The following is a 22,840-nucleotide window of genomic DNA, read 5'->3' on the forward strand; positions in this document are numbered from 1 at the left end:
TTACAACTCTCCTCCTGTCAAACCGAGAGAAGCAGTCCATACCCGACGCTCACCGTCGCCGCTTTGCCTCCTATTTTTTTTCTCTCCTCTCATGTCTCTTTCATCCCGGCCCACATCAGAGGCGCGGGCGTGATTTTGTGTGTAAACATCTTGTCATGCTAACACAGGCGTCATGACAGAACAGAGATGCGCTTCATTAGCGGCGCGCTTGTAAGTTTGTCTTTGTGTTTGAACACGTGCGTGTGTGGGCTATATGTCTTACCGTGAGTGTGTGTGTGTGTGTGTGTGTGTGTGTGTAAGAGAGTGCATTTTCTAGGGTCAGTGGCAGATAAACTGGAGGAGATGGAGAAACAGTTTAAGATCAGGTACAATGCTGCAAAAGCAAAGTTTATACCGTCTCCACGTTATTCGTTCTTGCAAACTCCTCTGAGAATCCACCAAAAAGGAAAACTGTCAGTTAACAAGCAGGTAATCACTTGCTACAGCGTGTGCACTAACAATTTCTCCTCGTCGCACACACTCACTCTTTTTTGGCAGTAAATCTTCCCTGTTTGTGTGAGACAATAGCCAAGAGGAAGAGTGAGAGGGAGTAGTGTGTAGAAATAGAGAGAGAGAGAGAGAGATAGAGAGAGAGAGAGAGAGAGAGAGAGAGAGAGAGAGAGAGAGAGAGAGAGAAGAAAGAGGGTACAGGAGGGAGGCAGAGGAGAAAGCTGTGCTGTTAATTGTTTTCCAGAAAAAGGTTGCGAAGGTCTACGCATTTGAACTGAATGTCACCTCATGTAAATGTCAGCTACCATGTTGGAGAAGCCAATAACCGGGATAATTAGCGTGACTCTCTCCGCGCCGCATAACGCGCTGCCGAGGAAAGAGCGTTCAAACGTGTGGGGGGGGGGGGAGATTCCAAGTGTGATTAACCGAAAAAAACCTCCAGAGTTAAATCTGGAGTTTTGAGTGGGAGGACCAAAAGAGAAAAAAAGACACATAGACAGAGGGGCAGGGAGAGGAGAAGGAGAAAAAAAAGAGGAGGAGGAAGAGGAGAAGGAGGAGGAGGAGGAAGAAGGAGAAGAGAGACAGATGGATGGAGAAAATCAGAGAGGCAAACACGGGAGGGAGAGGAAACGAGCGAACATTCTTCTCAGCGAGGTCAAGCCGCTCTGCAAACAAACAAACAACGTGAGCCGCACACACACAAAAGGGGGTGAGGCGGTGTAAAACAACAAAGTGTCTGCGTCGATTGCCTACGCCTTACTTTGTCTCCCCTCGTCACTTACATAAACACAAACACGGGCCTTTAAATCCAGCTCGGCTTTTTGAAGTGGAACGGTGACATGTGCTTGGGTCTCGTTTGCTGATGATTAATGCAAAGTAAAAAAGAATACATTAGGAGTGTGGAAATATATTGTCCCTTTGATCGAAGAATGCTGTTGACCATAATTGTCTGCGTGTTGACGTCCCTGCTTTACTTTTTAATTACGGCAGAGACGCTTCCCTTGAAGATCTGCTTTCGTCTCTTAATGCTACAGCTCAAATTAGTCAAGCTCAATGTCACAATATTCATATATAGGGAAAAAGTTCACCTTGGAAATGGTGATGTACTTATTGATAGTACTAACTAGCTGCTAGGGGTTTCACAGACTACTCGACAACCGATCAAACCACTAGTCGACACTGTGAATTGTTGAAGAACGGTCTTTCATCTGCGGTTTTAGCACAAAGCATTAGGGGCAGTGGCAATGCATGTACAGTTGTCTGTTACAGTGGGATACATACTTGCTTTAAACTGCGCGTACCTGCCCCGCGTATCCTGCGTCCGTTTGCAGCTTCGGTCGGGCACATCCTCGGAAATTAACGCAACGATGCCACGATGCAGTACGTACGGGGAACGGTAGGGGGCGATGTAGGGGCAGTATAAGACCTCTACAAAATGCAAATTCGTTAACTCCACACGGTCTGAGTTTTGTCATGTGTACCAAAGAGGCATCGGGTTGTCTACGCAAACGCATAGCTGAATAACAAGTATAACCGGAGAGAAAGATGGCAGATTCCGTTTTGCATTTAATCTACTAGTCAGCTACTTTTTGGGAATAGTTGACAACTTCTGCAATTCTGTAGTCGGCCTATAACACTAGGTGTATGTTGTCTTTTCCTGTGCTTTTAAGGAAACCTAAACCCGATGGAAAGTCGAGCAGCCTATTCAGAACTTCTTAAAAAGGATCACTTCTGTGTCGCAGAGACCCACTGCTACAATCGCACTCCATATCTCTCCCTCCCTGTCTCCTCTCTATGGCGAGCAGGTTTTCCTTCCATTGTGGCGTGTGAAACGGTGAACGCCGCTCAGAGCGCCCGGCCAGCGATCCATTCTTCCTGGACAGATTGATGGAAAACAATCAACCGGCTATACACCTCGCTCGGGCCCAGCGGGTCACCGGCACTCATCCTGGACACCTGGACTCAACATCCTGGGCCACGGCGCTGAGGTAAAGTGCCAGAGGAGGAGGCTGGGGAGGGAAACGGGATGGGAGGAAGTGAGACGCCGGCTATTGGGGTGGGGGGGGCGGGGGGGGTACATATGGAGCGGGCAAGACGCGTTCAGTCTGCGATCTCACTTGGCGGGAGATAATCAGTAAACAATGAATAATCAGTGAGGTCTGAGAAAGCGATACTGCTGGATGACACCGTGGCTCAGCGGCCTGCTGGGAGAGGACGCCTGAGTATCCTTCAGCGGAGAGCGTGCTGCTGGTGTGTCTATTCAATTACGAGCAGCAGCACAGGCAGCCGCGTAGCACATTGGCTATGAGAGAGCACTTAGTGGACCCTGCGCAAGACTGTCCACACACATCAGAGCATCGAGAAAACAAAGCCCTGCTCCTGCTTAACAAACACACACACACACTCACACACACACATAACCATGCATGTCCAAATGTATAGCATCACACTGAGAGGCGCACACACTCGTGCTCTTCACGCCTCATTTGAAAAGCAAATTGAGCGCATCTTCTGGGGCCGAGTCGCGGACTAAATCCTGGAAAACGTCGCTCCTTTCTCACTCGCAGCACCACACGTGTTCACACGTCACACATGAGAGCCTTCATATGGTAAATATATCTTCACTCTGTTTAACTCCCCTTCTATCTCTATCTCTCGCTCCGTGTCCTGCAATTTCCAACACAGAGAAATGTCTTAAATAGCTCTCAGAGAAGTAGGACGCTACTCATTTGGGTCAGCTCTGGTCGGCCGAAACCCTTCATTCTGGGACAGAGCAAACACTGACACAAAGGCAGAGGGGACGGCCAAGGAGAGCGGCCGTGCAGGTCAAGCGTGGAATGTTGAGCAGTAATGACAAAGCAGTTTACAGAGAAAATAGAGCTACAACCGGGCTATTTACGGTAGCCGCAGCCAAAAAACTCCCCATGCCGTGAAAGTCAGAACTTTCCCCTATAACGACATTGCAAATTACATTTTATACGTCCTAATAAACTGACTGCTACCTGCATTCAGCTGGTGAGCGTGAGTAAGTACCTATAAAGTGTGATGGCAGCTCTTTTTCAGTTTAATGGGGGAAAGAATTAAACAATGCAACAAGCAGACAAACTTGAGCATTAAAAAAAAGAAATGCTTATTTCCAGTGTGTTTCTCATTGTTTCCTCCACCGCAAAACAAAAACAGCTTGTGTTAATTTGATATTTCATACTGGGATAAACAAACTCAGGTATACACAGCGCTTTTTTTTTTTTTTGTATTGTGGGGTGTTCACAAATGAAAGCGAGCCAGTTGTCGGTGGGGGTGAGAGCGCTGAAGGTCTGGATGAGAGAGAAAGAGGGAGCGCTGTTTTAGAGGCTCCTCGACCTCCAAACTCCCTGCTGTCAATCAGCACAGCAGTCCATCCCCTGGGGCCCAGCTTTCCTCCAGCCCTGGGGGTGGGTGGGGGGTCCCACCGCAGGGGGAAAAAAGAACACAACCAAACAGATGCAGAGAGTTGCAGGTCAATCTGCGAGGGTGTGTATTATATTGGTGCGCGCCTGTGGAGTGTCAAGCCTGCGCATGCGTGCATCTACATGCGTTGTTGTGTACGAGTTTATCTGGGGGTGAGACCTGCATCTGTGTGTGTGCATGTGCATGTGCAGATTTGTGAGGCAGCCAGCACCTGAGGGAGGGGAGTTCTGCCTGCATATCGATGAGCCAGCAACTCTGCCTCTTTGCCCCTGAGCCCTGCACAAACCCCACAACCAGCTCAGGGCCTGGTCCTTTTCAAAAGCCTCTGATAACGTCTAATACAGCCGTCCCTCCTAAGACTGCACAAAAAGCAACAGCACATCGAGAAGAAAACACAACGCGTGAAGAGGAGGGGGACCTTCTGAAAAATCATGGCACATTTTCTACCACAACAAGCTGAGATAAGATCATATAAGTTGATAAAGGTGCAGAGCAGCTACTGTAATCCACCACATGAGCAACATTATAGAGCGCAACAGTGCCATTTTAGTGCAGCTCTGGATCCGTAAGTTGATTTCCCCTTTAATTTCCTCCATTGACGTTTCAAAAAATGACTTGCCTAAAACCAGGAAGACCAACTACGAAATGAGTCGTGTCCATAAAATATTTGAGGTGGAGCAGATAAAAAAAGGCTAAGGTACAAGTCTGTGAACATAATTATGTTTAGAGTAAAGGAACTACGCATCCCATAAACAATTGCGAAGGACATCCAGTATGTTTCTTCTTGAATATAACATTTCATATTGTGTACAGCATTGTAATCTAGTATAGTAATGCAGAACACTCTGATTAAAGCCAAACGTAGCCGATCATAGCCGACATGATTTTTGTAGTTCTGGTAAACATTTCCATGGTAACACGAAGCTCTACTAATCAGAGATGTTGCTATTACACCTGAGGATTGTGGGTAGTAAATACTAAAACGCAATCGATATCATACTTGGGGCTTCTACAGGAACATTTAACATTGTTTCACAATCTGGTAGCTCGTGGTTAGTCTACCTAGGATGGTTAAAATAATGTGGCTGACAGTCGAAATCTCTGTGCAGAGAATAAAGGGGATTTCTAATCTTGGAACCTGGCTGATGAGCTCCATCCTTCTCAGGATCTCGTGACTCAGTTTCTGGCTGTTCTTTGTCTTAGAGGGAAATATCAAGCTAGTGCTTGGCGAAACAACAGGAAATTCAGCCGCTAAAAAAAGGTAAATAGAGGAGGGAGGGTGAATCCTGCGTATAATAAAACATAAGTAAGATAAGCAAATAATGAAGACCTCAGTGGGTAGGAACCAGTAGATCAGAGCTGATTGCAGTCAGTGGGATGAAGGATAACTGCGCTGCAAGTGTGCTTTCACCTTGTCACCATAACACAGTCGTGGATATGAAAGTGAAACTGCAGTGAGGGGACGGAAGGCGCTGCCAGTAAACCACATTAGCATCAAATGCAAATGAGAAGGGAGGCTAATGGCTGGACAGGTGCAGACTGGGCCTCTAAATGGCACACACACATATACATGTTGGCTCTCTCTCTCTCGCTCTCTCTCTCTCTCTCTCTCTCTCTCTCTCTCTCACACACACAAACCCATGTGCATTTACACAAGCGCACACACAAATGAGATGGATGAATTAAACATGGGTGGGCTCGGCTTGGGGGGCTGGCAGCACTGACATAAAGTCAATGACATACATTATTCACTAGCACACGTTAGCCAAGCCAAGACAACACATGACCTCTCACCCCAGGAAGTGCATCTAAACGCAACTACCAAAACAATAATGGGGTTCCCCACTCGAAACAGAGACAAAGAGGCGGAGAGTGACCAGCAAGAAATGCTTTGGCTTGAAAAATGCACCAATCGTCAAAACACGGGGAGAGAAGTTTATTTGTTTCTGTCCAGATGTGTCGGCTGATGACCCAGGTGCAGACCAGAAGCAGCTGAGACGTAAACCAAAAACCATGAAGCGTGCTTCTGGTCCACAAGTGCTAACTACCCACCATGAAGCTGAGACCTCGTTCCACTCTGCTCGCAGAACAGGAAGCCGTCGGCCATGACATCATCCTCCCCGGGAGGAGCACTTCCTGCCCGACATTCTTCACTCAAGACACACACACACTCGCCAGGAAGTGGCCTCTATCAACACACACACACTCCTGGGGAAATAACCAACATCGACGCGGATACACAAGCACAGACACGGCATGCGAGGAAATGGGCCACATCAACAGCGGGCTGCGAGGAGTGTGTGCAAACACAAACACACACTCAAAAACAGCAATAAACCTGAAACAACATTGTGTGCATGTAAATTCAACCCCACCGCCGCGCCGCTCCCCTCGCTGTGACTGGAAATGGGGATCATGGGATATGCAGGGCGAACCCAGCGGATCCTTATCTCTGGTAACACAGAGTCTCTCTCCCCCTCCTCCAGAGAGGCTCTCCCTGCCGGCGGGGACACCCTGCGGCCGGCCTGGGGGAGCTGGACGGGCAGGAGAGGGACACAGGACACAGGTGGTGGTAGGACACACGGGGCCGCAGGGACAGTCATACCCCCAAAGCGAGCAAGGCCGAGAGATTAGTCCACAATTACATGGATGAAAATGAACAACAGCAGTTCCGTGTCAGAGGGCGCAGATTTAAGAGGGGCTATGTGGAGAGACAGCAAAGGTGTAACATGGGTGAGAGGGAAACGTGTTTGTGATTTGAGGCCCATCTAGGCACATGATAGGCTGACTGGCAGTGGCTGCATATGATTAACCCCACGCTAACCAGGACTGCGAAGAGAGGTGGAAGTGGAGGTTGGGGGGGTTAAGGGCTCCCCTCATATTATCCTGCCGCTGTAAGAGGCTAAAGTGGACCACACAAGCTTCCCTTGGGGATGACATGGAGAGGCACACGGGAGCCTCTCACCTCTCAGCTGCACCCCCCCCCCCCCCCCCCACCCCCTCACCCCACACAGTGTCGAGCACAGACGCAACATGTCCCGACAGGGTCCCTCTGAAGTTCCCAAAACACTCACCACCTCCGAGATTCCATACATAAAATATGGCACGAGCTGTCTTCGTCTCCGGCACGAGCTGATTCACATCAGATGGGCTTTGAAACTCATCGGAGACGGTGGGAGATGACAACAATGGTTGTGAAACAGAAACGCTGCCTCGGCCGCCAACAGGCCTCAACCGAAACAGCCGGGGAGCACGACATTACGCGGAGGCATGTTTCTTTCGACTCGAGTAAAAATCCAAGTCATCCCTAAGTGCTTTCCCGCTCATCGTGGGCCCAAACAAACGCTCCGTAATTAAAATCGGAATCACGTCGCTCCTCGTCGGTGCTTTCAAGCCCAAACAAATTTTTCTTTTCAACAGGGGGCGAGATGCACACAGCGGTGAGAGAGTGGGATCCTCCCGGAGAGCCAGTACAGCACCCAGAGCGCCGCTGATTCCACACCCTACCAGATTTGTTCTCCTAACAATCAAATAAGTTTCTCATTAGCTGACTTTATTTTTTTTCCCCCCGTTCCTGCGGTTTTGCTGCAGTGGCCTGTTTCTCCCGTCTTTAACGAGAGAGAGCTAATTAGGCAATCAGACCCATTACTCTTCCAGAAGAGTTAGAGCTAGCCCGGCTAATTAGGGCTGTAAAATCTAATCATCTCTGTGAAACAGCGGAGGGCTAACGAGCCCTTATTTAACGAACTAAATAACTTCAAGGGTGGAAAGGGGGCCGAGTGCTGATGATATTTCTTTATGAATCTGAAGGAGGGAAACTCGCGGTAATTGAGTCAGTTTCAGCCTCACAGTTGTTTGTTTGTGTATGAATCTCTGATTATTACAACTGCCAAGAATATAGTGGTACTAAACGAGCGCACGTATAAACCCTGCTCTCCTTATACCTCTCCCCCCCCCACACACACACTCTTTAAAACAAGCTACCTACCCCCACAACCACTCTCCTCTCACCTGACCTATTTTCGTGTCCAGAAGAGAGGAAAAGGGAGATATGTTGCTGTTGTTTTTCCTTCCCCCCCCCCCCCGCCCCTGTTCTAATTTGTTGTTCGTTAATGCTGCCCTCACACCTGAGCCACGAGGGCGCCGGGGGAATACCGCCAGCGAGCGGCCACAACACATGCTCGGTGTGGGAAAGAAAGCTGTTTGCGGCAGCCTGTTTCACCAAGGTGGCTCAAAAAGTGCGGGACAACTGCGGGGGAGAAAGTTTACCCAGTGCCCCGCCCCCCCCCCCCCGAAAAATACGGAGTGATGGAGGGGGCACAGATGAGAAATTCAACAAGTATGCACAAGGGGAAACAGAAATCAGAAAGATGGCACAGAGTGATGGGCAGGCGTGTTGTCTGAGGCCATGTGGTGGGGTGCAGCTGTCTCAGGGAGCACTGAGGTGAGGCCTTCCGCTTCACTGGAGCGGAACAAGGGTGGCGCCCGTACACACACACACACACACGCACACACACACACACAAAGACTTACACGCACACATACATACACAGGTAAAGAGTATTTGACAGAGCAGCAGCGAGAACAGGACAGCTGTGTTCATCCGATAGCACAGGTCACCGCCTCATTAACACAAACACACGTGAATGTGACAAATTCAAATCCGACCATCAAACCAGAATCGCCCACAACTCCTACTTATTCACCTGATAACACAAAAACACAGAGACGGTGACTTTTCTGTGGAAGATCACTTCAGCTCATCTTCCCGTCTCGAGCGGAGCCGCCTTAAATCTGCACGCTTCAGCAAACGCTCAAGTATAAACAAATAAATCTCCTCTCAGCCCGTTTGTCCACACGTGTGCCACACACATGCACACACAGCGCAGCCACACTGTAAACCTACAGGGCTGCTCTTTTTCTTTTTTTCCCGACCGGCCATAAATCATGTGAGCTGCAGCAGATCAGTCAGAGGTAGTTTATGATGGAAGGGGAAAGGTGTGTACTCAAAGTAAAAAGTGTGTTAGTGTCAACCGTCGATAAACTAACCCCGTCCCACAGTGAGATTTAAACACACACACACACACACACACACACACCAGGCTGCAGCCAATAACGCTCATCAACGGAGTCATCAGCACGACCGCACAAACACTGTCAGACCTCACTTGAAGCTCAACAGCTCAGTGATTGCTCCTCCAAACACACACACACACACACACACACACACACTCTAACACAACCCTGGATTATTATTTACTGCTGTTTCAAACATTTTGCTCGCACACGATCATGGCTGCAGAAAATGGGAACAAACTTTGGCCTGTTCTATTAGGCCCGCAGGTTACATGTCCTCAGCCAAATCACACGTGGGAAAATAACTGTGATGACTGGAAATGTAAATAAAATGTTGTCGTGATTTTGGACTGTGTTTCTGCAACATTTTCCGCCGATGTATTCTGCACACTCACTCCCCTTGTTCAGAAACAACCACACGTGCTGCCATGACAGCGCAGCGTCACGTCAGCCGAGGTCAAAGGGCAGAGTTTGCTTACCTGTCGATGATGACGGGGTCTGACGGGGTCTCGTTCCTGTTGCCACAACTCTTCTTATCGCAGCATCGGCTGCACAGGGGGTGAAAGAATGGGAGGAGGAGGAGGAGGAGGAGGAGGGTGGGGGTGGTAGAGACAAAGCAGTGTTAGATGCCATGATGTTAACAACACGGGGAGCAAGACAAGGTACAACTCAGGCAACAGAGAGAGGAGCTAAAGGGCGTGAGACTCGTGAAGGAGCAGCATGAGTTGGATTTCTGCGGGGCTTGTGGAGGTAAGACCGGGGCTCTGGTGCTACAGCCGGGGAGATCAGCCGGCGAGATCAGCCCGGAGATTTTAGGCAAAGTTTAGAAGGGAAGAGCAAAAACAGCCCGTTTGTATGGGAGCTGGATACAAACTTGAATTAGCCTCCAGGGCTCAGGTTAGCTCCATTTCTGTCTGACATCACACAACCAGACATCTTATGTTCTCTATTTTTCCTCAGCTCCGGTCCCCTCCCTCTATCCTGCCTCCCTCTTTCTCTCTCTCGCTCTCAGAAGTGGGTCACAGAGTGGTCCCACTGGACCCGGGGAGTAGTGCATTCTGGGTAGAAGGGGGCTGCATACTGATGTGACGAGTCTCTTTTTTTTTTTTTTTTTTTTTAAATCATTTGACTGCAGCACAATTTAACAATGTGTTGTGAGACGTCACCCCCACTCTCCCCCGCACACCCACCCAAAAGTGTGTGTATGGTTTAAGCGTGTCTGTGTGTACCTGTGTCTGACAGCACGTGTGTATCTACTGGATGTGTATGGGAGGAGACACACATAAAAGTGAGTGAGAGATGTGGAGGGGGGAGAGTTTGACCCCCCCTCTCCGTGCTTTCTTGGGTCCCTCAGGACAGGAGGCTTGGAGAGCCAGATCAGATTTCTGATCTCTACCGTTTCCTGCAGCATATGAAAACAAGTGGTCTAAATTGCCTTGTGTGATAACCAGGAAGTGGCTACACTTTCGCCACCGGCCATTTCACTACATGCACCTCTACATGTATTTCTACATGGCGGCTTTGTGAGGGACGGTCACTGGGAGCTGTGCGATGCATTTAAGGACGCTTTTCATTGATTCTAAATGCTTCCTACTTTTCAGTGAGTGCCTGCGTGTGTGCGAGTGTGGGTCAATGTGTGTGTCTGTATTTTATGTGTAATTCGAGTCTGCACATAAGTCACTGTCAGGACACAGCAAACTGCATGTATTACACAGAGTAAGGAGGATGGGTTTGAGTAATGAGCTTTTCCTTGTCCTAATTAGCTGAACATGAGAAGGATACACACACACACACACACAGAGACAAAAAAATAGGCCAGGGCACATCTCCCCAACCCACTTTGAGGAGAATGATAAGATTCCTATTGTAATTTAGTCGTGCTTCTCATGTCTTTGCCCCCTCTTTACACCAACAGAGACAGTCCCAACGTGAGTAAAACATTCATCTTCATTTACACTCGGGGAAATAAAGAGCGCGTCGTAAGCTGGTTTTCTGTCTTACCTGCACATGATCTCGTGGGTCAACAGAACCCGACACATCTCTGGATTTTTATCCTGGCCCTCATAGATAATCGCCTAAAGAGGGAATTACAGAAAGTTAGAATGAAAACGATTTATATTTTTTTATGTGGCACGCTGAAAGAGAAAAAAGCAAGCACAACGCAGACCCAAATAAAACAGAAGAGAAAGTGAGTGTGTATGTGAGTGTGTGTGTGTGTGTGTGTGTGTGTGTGTGAGTGTGTCTTTCATCTGGGAGCAGTGTTGTCAATCTGGCAAATGTGTGTATCGTGGGAATCCAGTCCCCCTGAACAGGAACGCTCAGTTCTGACAGAGACAGTAACAGAGAAATTATTTGTGTGTGTGTGTGTGCCCGTGCGTGTGTGTTTATTCTTGCGTGTGCATTTGTGCTTGTGTGTGTAGGCCCAAGTGTTTATGTGCGGCGTACAGTGAGCAGTTGGACTGCCAGACTGGAGTATAGTGCACCATCTGGTCCATGCAGCACAGCGTCCAAAAATCTAGTCTGGTTACCCCTCCAACCCCACTCAACATGCTCTCCAGGGCTCTGATCACCCTGCACACACACACACACACACACACACGCACACACACACGGACACACACACACGCACACACACACCGTGATAAACATGCAAATGCACACATCCATGTGCACACACAAACAACATCCCCTCCTACTCCTTTCATGCTAAGGCAAACTCTCTTCAAGCCTAATGGCACTAGAGGCAGAATTGGCAAAACAAAAAGACCTGATATCAAAACAGAGCTGAAGAGGCTTTATTTTCTTCGTTATCGAATTCCTCCTCCTGCAGTTTTCCCTCAGTGTGCGCCACCCTACACATGTGCTGCTCTGTGTTTCTTTTGTGTGATTGAATTGGCCATAACACGACTGTGGGATAGTTTGTTCTGTTTCACATTGAGGAAATGAGGGTCAAGGTCCTCAAAGAGTGAGCTGGCATGCATCACTGTCTCCCTCACAACACTAACACAACTGCCTCTGCACCTCGCTGAGATATTCACACACTGCATGTGCACAATCACGCAGTCACACCACACAAACATACACACACACATACTGCCTGGTGCTTGTACAAACACACGCACACACACACACACCCCGTCCCCACTTACTGGCTGCTGTGTACAGCAGAGTATGAGGACACATGTCCTCTACTTTTCTAGGCCTCTGTAAATGTATTCCACAGGTAAGACAGGTCGTTTATCAAGGCGGCTGTGCTGTGCTGAAGTTGAGGGTCTCAGACACAGGCATGCAGGGGGGGTAGCAAGAGGAGGAGAGGGGCGGCTGGAGGTGGGGGCCAACATTCAGACCAACACAACCAGTGAGCTGATGGCAGAGTTTTCATTCTGGGAAGCATCGTAGTTAAGCAGAACATCTTACCTGTTTAGTCATGGAGTCAATGAGACGAACATACAAGTCCTGCTCTGTCCTGATCCCTGCGCGCGCACACACAAACACACACGCACACACACACACACACACACACACACACACACACACACACACACACAGCAAAAGAAGGAGAGGGAGAGGGAGAGAGGAATGGTTAAAATGCAACTGGCAGATCTCATGTCACATCTAAAGGCAACGCTTCAGATCACAAGTTTTATTCATCCAGACTTCCCCCTGTGAGCCACTTCAGGAAAACTCAATGAGCACAAACTGGTCCTAATGACTCCCACTGTGTGTTGCGTGCTGTCACAATTTGCTTAGAACTATAGCGCATTTAATTTACCTTCTTTATCTTGCTGATTCTTATCTCTAAAACTGCTTAATGAGAACTTAATTGTGAAAAATGTGGAACAACAGGAAGGACAAAAACAACACAGCCCCCCCCCCCCCCCCCCCCCTCTGTATTCTAATCAATATAATTTAATTATTCAATCAGGGCAACAAGGCTAAAAAAAAAATCTTAAAAAAGAGGATGTTAAGAATTATATTTTTGCTGCCTTGGGCTTTTGACCAGAGAAGATATACTTCCTGAGAGAGTGAAAAAATTAAATGAAACGTAACAATAATATTAATAATAATAAAGTGTAAATAATAACATTTAAAGCATTTTATTAAACGTATAAATCAACCATCCTTCATGAAAACAGTTCAGTTAAATAAATAAAACAGCAAGATAAACGATCTGACCTCGTAAAACATTTGTTTCCTGAGTTCCCTCACTTTGCTTTGTCGCATCTGCCTCTCTGCTTTTGTTTCTGCTCCATAAAAAAACGGTGGAACCCAAACTCACCGTTACTGTAGAGGAGCTGGAGTCTATAATGGATCCCATTGTTGGTCTTTTCCCCCGTCGTTTCCTATGAAAATCAAACCAAACACAGTCGCTCAGAGTCAGAGCGAGCCAGCTCCTCCTGGGACGATCACGGTGCGCGGCCGCAGCCTCTCATTATTATTACTATCATTATTGTTTTATCGTTTTGTCATGACAAACATGTTAGATTAATCTAACTGCAAATATAATCATATTAAATCAATTTAGAACCGGAAAGAAAGAATGAAAAAAATCGGTGCACAACTTAAAAACCCTTTCTGTATTTTACAATTGACAAAAAATATAGTCTGTAAAGTTTAAAACTTCTTCAGATTTAAATAACCTACTTCTCTTAAAACTTGATTAACGCTTACTGAAAAATACAAATTATTTGTAATGCTGTCAGACATTTCAGAGGACCAAAAACACAAAATAAATAATTAAAATGTTTCTTATTTGCAGTGAATTTCCGTGCAGTGATGGATGTGTCATAAATATTGACCGACAGTAAAAGGACATTTTGAAAGTGCTAAATAGTAAACAAGGCGATGAATAAAACAAGCGTCTAAAAGTTGAACCATCAGTATTAACGCCTCTCGCAAACAGATCAATAAAACACTGCAAACGCTGAGATTGATGAGTGTTTAAAAAACAGCTTATTAAATATATTGACTGACAGCACCTTCAGGAATATAGGTTCAAACTCTGAGTCAATATCATTAGTGGGACACAAGTTTCTGTTCATGCACTTGATGCAGTAAATGCGTCTGAATTAGATTATATTTGAGGGTTTTTGTGATTATGATTAGAAAGAAAAGTAAAAACAATAACGTCTCCGCGAGACTTTGCGGAAACCACATGTTAAAATCACATCAGAGCAGATTTCAGTTCAGTGCGTCTGCTCATTTATCACAGTGACTCTAACAGGCCACAGCGCTGTCAGTCATCAGTCACTAACACCATTTACACCACAGGACTATTTATTATGCACTCCCAAATAAAGACTGTCTCTTTTTTATCTTTTATGGTGAAATCATGTACAAACTCACCTTGTCCTTCTCCACGAAGTCGATGTAGGTGGTCCTCTCTATCTCCACCGGCTGACCCTGTCGGTCGTACAGAGCCAGGACGAAGTGGAAGAAGTTGGACTTGCGCAGGTTGGAGGGCGGCTGCTTCTCGAAGTGTGCCCGAGCGAGACCCACTCCGCTGCGGACACAAGCACAGCGCAGCGGCGCCCACCACGTCACCAATTAAAATCACATTAATTCAATTTGATAATAAATACACAACCATGTAGGAGAAACCCGCTTTTCAAATCCAGTTTTTGTCCGACTACATGTTCTCAGAAAATCCGCAGCTACGTGTCATTTAATTAAAAACTGCTCCCAGCGCGTAAAAAAGCACTTAAACAACAATTAAACAAATAAAATAAAATATTTATCTTGAGGTTTCAAGGCGCGAAAGGCCCCGAGAGGCATAATTTTGACTGCTTTCATTATGGCGGGCCGTTTGGGGATACAATTATTTTGAATTTAAAACCTCACCAACTTAATTTCGTGTTTTTTTTTTATTTTCTAAGAAAAACAGCATCTATAAATATGGCTAAATATTTCTGCATGCAGTGTGTGAGAAGTAACACACTCAAAGCCTTACTGAGGTGAGTTGAAAAACCATGATCACAAACTCTTTCCACGCAGCAAAGTTACATTTAAATCTTTTAAAAAGTGCTTCGATGAAACAGTGCTTCCCTTCCACAAACGTGCTAAATCACTTAGAGCCTCCCACTGCTTTAAATCATGTTGGACTTTGGGCTACAAAACTTCTAAAGCCAGCGGGATAGGAGGTTATCCAACAAACGCGTCCTCTGGGGACGCACGCACGCTGCCCCCGGAGTGATGCATCCGCTCCGCAGAGATCCACACCGCACATCTACCTCTCTCCCTTCCTCCCCCCTCTCCCGGTCCTCCTGACAAGCCCCGGTGTCAGCGCAGCGCCACGGCGGCTTCATGGCTCACCTCTGCGCGGCGGTGTTGGCGTCCAGCACCCCGGCGCCCTGCATCCATGTCCGAACGGCGTTCATCCCGGCCACCATGGGCTCCTCTTTCATACTACTCCCACTCCTCTGGATGCTCTCGTGGATGCCAAACATCAAAACGCACCTTCAAAGCTGTCGCTGTCCCTCTCTCTCACTCTCTCTCTCTCCCTCACTCTCTCTATCCTCCTCTCCTTGGCGCCCTCCTTCTTCGTCTTTCTCCTCTGCCTCCCCTCCTGCTCGCGTCTGTCTGATCGCGCTGTCACAGGAGCAAAGTGGCGTGGTCTGTTACACTTGGCGTCTAGTTGCGCGTGTGTTTCTGAAAGTAAACAAAAGATGCGACACGCGGAGGGAAGAGGGGAGCTGTCTGTCAGCATCCAGGGTTAGCGGCTCCTCGTGCGACTCCAGCAGGAAAAAGAAGAGGCGGAGGAGTGAGGCAGCAGCAGCTCTGAAGATGAGGAGCGATGAAAGGGGGAGCGCAGGATGAGAGGCTGCGCCGAGTTGGCGACGGTCCCCCGGATCAAGGTGCTGCCGCTGACAGGAACACAAGCGAAATGTCAGGTTTTTAAAACTAACAGTCAACGCTTTCCCCTCCGGTTCTTTTTTTTTTTACAAAGTCCTGTCCTCGGCTCAGATGGATGAGACGGAAGATTACGCGCAATTAAAAAAAGGCAGTCCCGGCGACGCGCTCCTTGTCAGCTCCTTGCTCCGGTGATTTGCGCTCCTTCTCTTCCCTGAGGAATCACTTTGGACCATCTCTGGGATGCCAAACAGGAGGAGAACTAGTAGGTGTTGGAGGCGGAGTCTGTGCGAGGCCGAGCAGGAACGCCCCCCAACGCCCCCTCCTCTCCAAACACAGTTAATAACACGGACAATCAGCTGTCCACCAACCCGACCAGCACGCTGCGCGCCCGCCCGCCTGCCTGCTGTCCCCGCCTCGTCCCACGCATGGGTCCCGCCCCGGCCACTTAGTCAGAAGCTGTGCCCGTGCGCGGTGTGTTCGTGTCTCTGTGTGTGTGTGTGTGTGTGTGTGTGTGTTTAAGCGTTGTGTGTGTGTTTAGACTTGACAATTAATGTATTCAAAACTATCAAACGCGCAGCTCAGGGGAGAACATGCGTTTAATCCACGCAGTCTGACCACAGACACTTGATGAGCGGTTGAAACATCAATATGAAAATATTCCCACATCTCTCAACAAAACAACACGAGTCCGATCATTACAAAATGATGAGACAAAACATTTTGTCTCATCATTACGCGCAAGAGTGAGAGAAAAATGAGGAACGGCTGCGCCACTTGCGCGCAAAATGTAATCGTGTTTACTTATCTTTGCTCGTCAAATTAATTCAGCATTACCACATGAACGGCCATATTTTAAATTTACCCGCATGGTGCACGACTGATTCTACATGAGGGAAAATAAATGTGACTTTATTTGAACACAAAATGGAATTTAAATGTTTTATTTTCCTCTTAAGAAGAGAATGAGACTGTGCTGAGCAATCCAACTGTTCATTTGAAGAATCAACTGATCGGCAGATTATGAGCTTAAGAAAAGTTTCAGCTCTCTCTCTCTCACACACACACACAAACACACACACACAGACACGCACGCACACACACGGACACACACACATTCACGCTGGCAGCCGGCTCGCAGTTGTTTTTCTTCTGTTACAGCCCGATGGTTTGAAATTAGCTTTGATTAGATGCATTACATAAATCTTGCGGGACTAAGGGCTGAATCCAACATAAATATGAGGATTACAGATAAACTGTGCGCTCTCCTGCTGTCCAAAAACATCGCAGTCACTGCAGAATAACTCAGTGACAAAAACAATAACATGACAAAATATGGTTTAAACAAAAAAGAACGTGCGTGGTCGCTCAGGGAAGCGTGAAGCTGCACGTGTGCGCTGAAAAGTGAGGATGTTACAGATCTGCTCATGTTCTCCATCAGTCCTGGTTTCCTTCTCTCATCATTACATTTGTAAATTGTCAAATCGAATTGTCAGGGGCCATGTGTTCAATAAGCGCTATTTGGTTAATTATAATGAAGTGGAGAGGACAAGAGTTGTTTTTTTATCATGGGGCTATCTCTGAAAATTAAGATTTCTATCAAGAAATTGCTGAATTGAGTGAGTTTTACAAGTTGGAGCTGCTGGTTTTACGCATCAATGAAACTGTGCAATTAAGAGCCTTACAAATGAAAAAGGAAGCGTAAAATTTGGCTCAAAATTACATAATTTGTAATTCTAATGATCTTGACTTTGATAGAAAATTAAAACCTTCATCCTCTTCGGCTGCAGCCTGCAGACACGAGAGGCTGAGCTGGTTGCGGGGTCTGATAAATGTCATAAACGGTCAAGGTTGGACACCGAACCCCGCGACCGTCTCATCATTGTCCATCGCTGTTTATTTATGTCTCCGTGCTGTGGAAGGAGAAATGTGAGCCCACCACGTTACACAATAAACAGTGATACATAAGAAACAGCGTGATATAAAATGTCTAACACACACTAACACACACACACACACACACACACACACACGGTAGGAGCTATCCTTCAGCACATTTGTTTGATTGTGCCCGGGTCTCTCAGCCAGGGTCTGGCTGCCTTGGTCGGCATGCGGGCCAACGCGCACTGCACCCCGGGCCCCCGGGGGCGACATGTATTTATATCCCCATGCACCCACACACACTGCTAGCCCAAATATCAGCGGCTCGGTATCCAAAAACAGAGATGTCATTTGGTGCCCCCGATGATCCATCCACGTTAATACTGTGATTTACTTAACTCCATGGCAGCCAGACATAAAGGTTTGCACGGTATCTCTGGCAGGAAATGCGCACGCCGTGTGAAGGCTCTAAAGTTGTGTGTGTGTGTGTGAATATGTGGGAGTGAGTATGTATACGACTTATGTTCAAGTGTCCACATATGGGCAGACTATTAAAAATACGCTGCGTTATAACTCTATTAGACATTTTGAAGTAACTGATCAGAAATGCGTTGTGGGCGCCGCAGACGCGCCTCCTGTGCCACCGGCAGATGTTCCCGTAAATCAAGAGGTTGAGCTGATGATAATAATGGTCCGATTGAATGGAAAACTCATAAAAATGACTAGTTGTAAAAGACCAGGCATATGCTAATGAGAATGGGCCTTATGTCTCACAATATGCTTCCTGGTCGACTTAAAAGGGGACAAATATAGTCATCTGTTTAAATATGTAGACAAGATATGGTCGCATGTTTTTTCTTGATACCTCCACAATATAACATTTCTATGTTATAATGAGTGTTCAGACATGTGAGGTTGATGTTTTAGCGCCACTGAACTGAAATAAAATGCTCTTTTTCCAAACAAGACCAGGTTTGAAAACGAGGAAATATTCAAACTATTTGTTATAAATAATATGATTTGTATAATTCAATTTGAAATCTTCACTTGCTGAGCAACACATCTGCAGCGGTTCCTCGCGATGACCTCCTCCACTTCACTGCAGGTCACTGCAGGAGCCAGCAGAACGCCACAGTAACTGTTGTTTAGTGCAATGTTGCCATCTACTGGCCTCAAGGAGACACTGCAGGACCCAATCTACAGTATTGAACAGCTCTCGGGTCAGATTAATTCTCAAATGTAGCAGTTGCATAGTAAGTAGCAGATGCAGATAAATGCCATCTGTCCAAATTGCTGTGTGTCTGTGCCCATTAATTAACGCGGCCAACAAACGTGGACAAGGTCAACGAGGCCGTAAATTCACGAGAACAAGTTCAGTATGTAATTGATCATGTAAACTGTTAGAATAAATCACGTGGATTCAGTTTAACCCTGCAGCTACTAAACACCATCAAATTAACTCCAAAGCATTAAGAGGAAAATCAACAGAGCCTTTATAAATGTTTACACTTTGTTTTCGGAATAATCTTCTTCCTTCAAGTTTTTAAGTCAGTGATGGGTATGAAAAGTGATCCTCTCTGACCCAGTGAAGGCAGAGGTCAACTTCTATGTAACATAAAAATAAACCAAATAATTCAGCCAAATAATTTGGTTTGGAAGCAACAATAACGTGGATCTTTCTCTCTGACCAAACATTTGATCTTCTGTTTTTGAGCCAAATAATTCCTCATTCTGATGTGGCATCACACATCTTAGACTTAATGATTAGTTTTTTTTTTATTTGGTCTGTGAGCCATAAAGACAATGTGGTGTTGACTGGCAGCTCCAGTTCAGCTCAAGTCAGTGACACATATTTTATCAAAAATAAGAGACCTGTATTTATCTATTATTGAAGCTATTAGTAAATGACCATAGCAGTTACTCTTAATAACAGGATCTGCATAATTTCTTCTATGAAGTTTAATGACATGTCTGTGATTTGACAAGACTGCTTCAGATCAGCTGCTTCAAAAATCAAGTTTATTCGTAGAGCACATTTAAAAACAACCAAAGTTGTACAAAAATACAAAAAATGAAATATGAGTAAAAGGCTAAAAAGTGAATAAAATCAACACTCAAAGCCTGAGAAAACATGTGGGTCTTCAGTTTAACTCAAAAAACCTCTACGAGGGGGGATCACTTAATTGTAAAATGGTCCATGACGTCCACACAGACAAAGCAACATCACCCAAACCCAGCAGCCTCGACCAAGGCACAGCCAGCAGCAGCTGGGCACAGGATGGGAGAGATCTGCAGAGTTGAACGGCGGCAGAGAAGCTCAGAGACGTATCGAGGGGATCAGGCCATTTAACAATTAAAATAACTAATAAAAGAATCTTATAATCAAGACAGGGTGCCACTGCAGGAATACAAGTACAGGTGAGATGTTGCATCTCCTCCTGGTGGTAGCACTGCAAAGAGCCAGGATGGTAGAAAATGTAATTTCTAAGACTGAGCCCATGACTACTATGTCCCTTGGCCTATATTAATAGCATGTATGTTTTTTTTTTGTGCCAGTGAAACCGTGTGGCTCACAAAAGAAAAACTACACACACCATCTTTTCAAAGTGATACTGGAGTCAAGGTCAAAGCTGATTCAGCCCCAGTCTATGTTCAATGAATCATCTTCATCGCTGCAGCTTCTGTCTCAGTGTCTTTAGCATCAGAGCTTCTTCTTGTTCACAATGTGAAGAAAGGTAAAATACAAATTTCTGCTCGTATCACTTTGTCCCGTTAAAATGTAAACAAGTGCTGAAATGTGGGATTATAAACTGAACATGTTTGACTGTTGATCAGATAAAATGAGAATGAAGAATAAGTACTTGTGAACTTAGGTTTTGGGAAATCAGAGCCTGTTTTAATGATAAATGATTTGGAATAAAATCAATGAATCACTAAAACAAAAAACAAAAAAATATTGATAGTGCACAGACTTGATAATAAAAAAACATCAGTAGCAGATCTATAGCAAATTTTTCAACACCCAATTTACTGTTAACTTATTAATATCAGAACTAAACATACAGATAAACGGTCCTACAAAGATTAGCTCTATCATTTAAAATGTGATTTATGGACGCACAGACTTAGATATAATGAACTATAAAGTCAGGAGTTTTACTTTCAACTATGCCCCACAGCTGCATGACGACATTTATAGTAGATCACATTTTTCTTGCGTTTGACCCTAAAAGACTAAAAGAACAAAATTAGGGATATTTCCCAACAATGTGTCAAGTGCCCTCTGTGATAAAAAGCAATCAACTAAAAATTAAAGGTCAGAGTTGCCAGGTTTAGAATGTGTGGAGCCTGAAAGTGCTTACATCACGTGCCCTCTTCCTCATTCTGTGACAGGGAAGTGGAGAGAAGGTTCACCACAACCTCCATCTGATTTACAAAAAACAGTACTGGAAAGAGTGGTGGCTCCTCTTGTGCTGGTGTGGAGCTTTTCTCTCATGTGATGTGGAATTTTAGCATAAACTTATCTGAATACTCACTTTGTGAAAAACCGGCTGTTTGGAACTGCTGTGTTTTTTCCCTCTGAAGGGTAATTAGTTCTCATAAAGAAATATTCCACTGGATTTGGTTTCTCTCCAAAGCACTTATTATGTTTTCATCATTAGTAGCAGGCACACAGTCAACAACCGAGTGCCCTTTACCACAGTTTGCATGACATTAAATATGTTTCAGAATCCTCTGCAATCTGTAATAATCAGTTTGAAATAAACAACCACAAGACCACAATGCAACATTTCTCATAATGCTCATGTCTAGCATATTTAGTTCTGTTAATACATGATTACATAGATTTCAGAGAGGGGGCAAAAGGATTGTTATTATTGGTAGTTGAATTTTTTATTTTGTTTGTCTGGATTAATCTTGATAAACTAGTTTCACCTACTAGACCAACGATCCACAAATGGGTCCCCGGTGTAAATGGTCACCAATTACTTGAATAATACAAGGGATCACGAGAATTACACACAGAATAACTGTCCTGTGCTTGTATGCCTCCACCAACCACTGCAGTTTCAGCCTTCATACATGTATTTCAACACACATATGGAGTCAGTGTGACCTTTGACCTCTGAAATCAGTTATTCTTTCAGTCCAAGTAACAACTAGTCAAAATTTGATTTCAATTTCCCTGAAGACTAACTTGAGATTTCATGTTTAAGAAGCCAGAAACACGTTTTGTGAGGTCACAGCCTTTGACCTCTAATTTCTACTTAGGTCATCTTCGAGTCCAAGTGAATGTTTGGGCCAAATATGAAGAAATTTCCTATACCCAGTTTTGACATTATGAATTCACAAGAAGCGTGTTAATCACAAGGTCAATGCCCTGCTATTAACATTTAAATGTCAATGTACTGGGTACCTGTTTCCCCTCAGAGGGATATTTAGAGGAAGAATGCTGCCTCGGACCTCAGTTCACATATTACTGTATATTCAGGGAGCATGAGCAGTCTATACCAGTTACTCATTGACATTAGTTTATAGGCTGCAATTTCAAAGACAGCTTTGTCACCTGATCCACAACAAGAAGTGGTTATATCAAAACAGGTGCATGATGATACTGTTCCTCTAAAAAGGTACATCTGGCAAATGGTAGCAACCATGTGAATGACAGTAAGAGCAAGACTGAAGGGGATCACAACATGAAATATCAAAGAGGAACGTGTATTTCTCATCATTCAGATTGTGATTTGTTGTTGAGTTGTTTTTCCCACATAAAGTCACACTCTCCTGTTGAGGGGAAAGACCTGAAGAACTCAGGGACAGCTGATGACATTTGAACCTGTTGTTTGTTTGGCGAAAGTGAAACAACTGCTCAGGTCTCTACATGAGGCCGTTATGAGTGTACAGCAGAACCCTCGTCAAGTCGAGTGAACACACATTTGGTGCTAAAGAAAACTTTGCACTTAAGTGTGAATAAAGTCGCCATGAACAGACCCTCTCCTTTCTTGGATAACTTATGACCGGGAAAAGGATTTTGATTGTGAATCAAATGATGTTGAATTTCCCTTTATTTCATTATTTATCATAATTTATAATTACA

At 45.5% G+C, this 22,840-nt stretch overlaps 1 protein-coding gene across 2 annotated transcripts in view; it reads right to left on the bottom strand.

Moving 5' to 3' along the window:
- ebf1a (EBF transcription factor 1a) overlaps nucleotides 1-16,721 on the bottom strand; it is a 56,385-nt gene extending 39,664 nt beyond the window's left edge. For both annotated transcript variants that reach the window (XM_062394150.1, XM_062394149.1), the window contains exons 1-6: nucleotides 15,325-16,721; nucleotides 14,359-14,515; nucleotides 13,292-13,355; nucleotides 12,430-12,485; nucleotides 11,014-11,087; nucleotides 9,492-9,560 (exon numbers count right to left, since the gene is read on the bottom strand). In XM_062394150.1, coding sequence (XP_062250134.1) covers nucleotides 9,492-9,560; nucleotides 11,014-11,087; nucleotides 12,430-12,485; nucleotides 13,292-13,355; nucleotides 14,359-14,515; nucleotides 15,325-15,458 — 554 coding nt within the window. In that variant the 5' untranslated portion in view covers nucleotides 15,459-16,721. The remainder of the gene's footprint in view (nucleotides 1-9,491; nucleotides 9,561-11,013; nucleotides 11,088-12,429; nucleotides 12,486-13,291; nucleotides 13,356-14,358; nucleotides 14,516-15,324) is intronic.
- Nucleotides 16,722-22,840: the final 6,119 nt, after the last annotated feature.

The sequence above is a fragment of the Platichthys flesus genome, chromosome 8 (assembly GCF_949316205.1).
Source record: "Platichthys flesus chromosome 8, fPlaFle2.1, whole genome shotgun sequence".
In the NCBI taxonomy this organism is placed as follows: Eukaryota; Metazoa; Chordata; class Actinopteri; order Pleuronectiformes; family Pleuronectidae; genus Platichthys; species Platichthys flesus.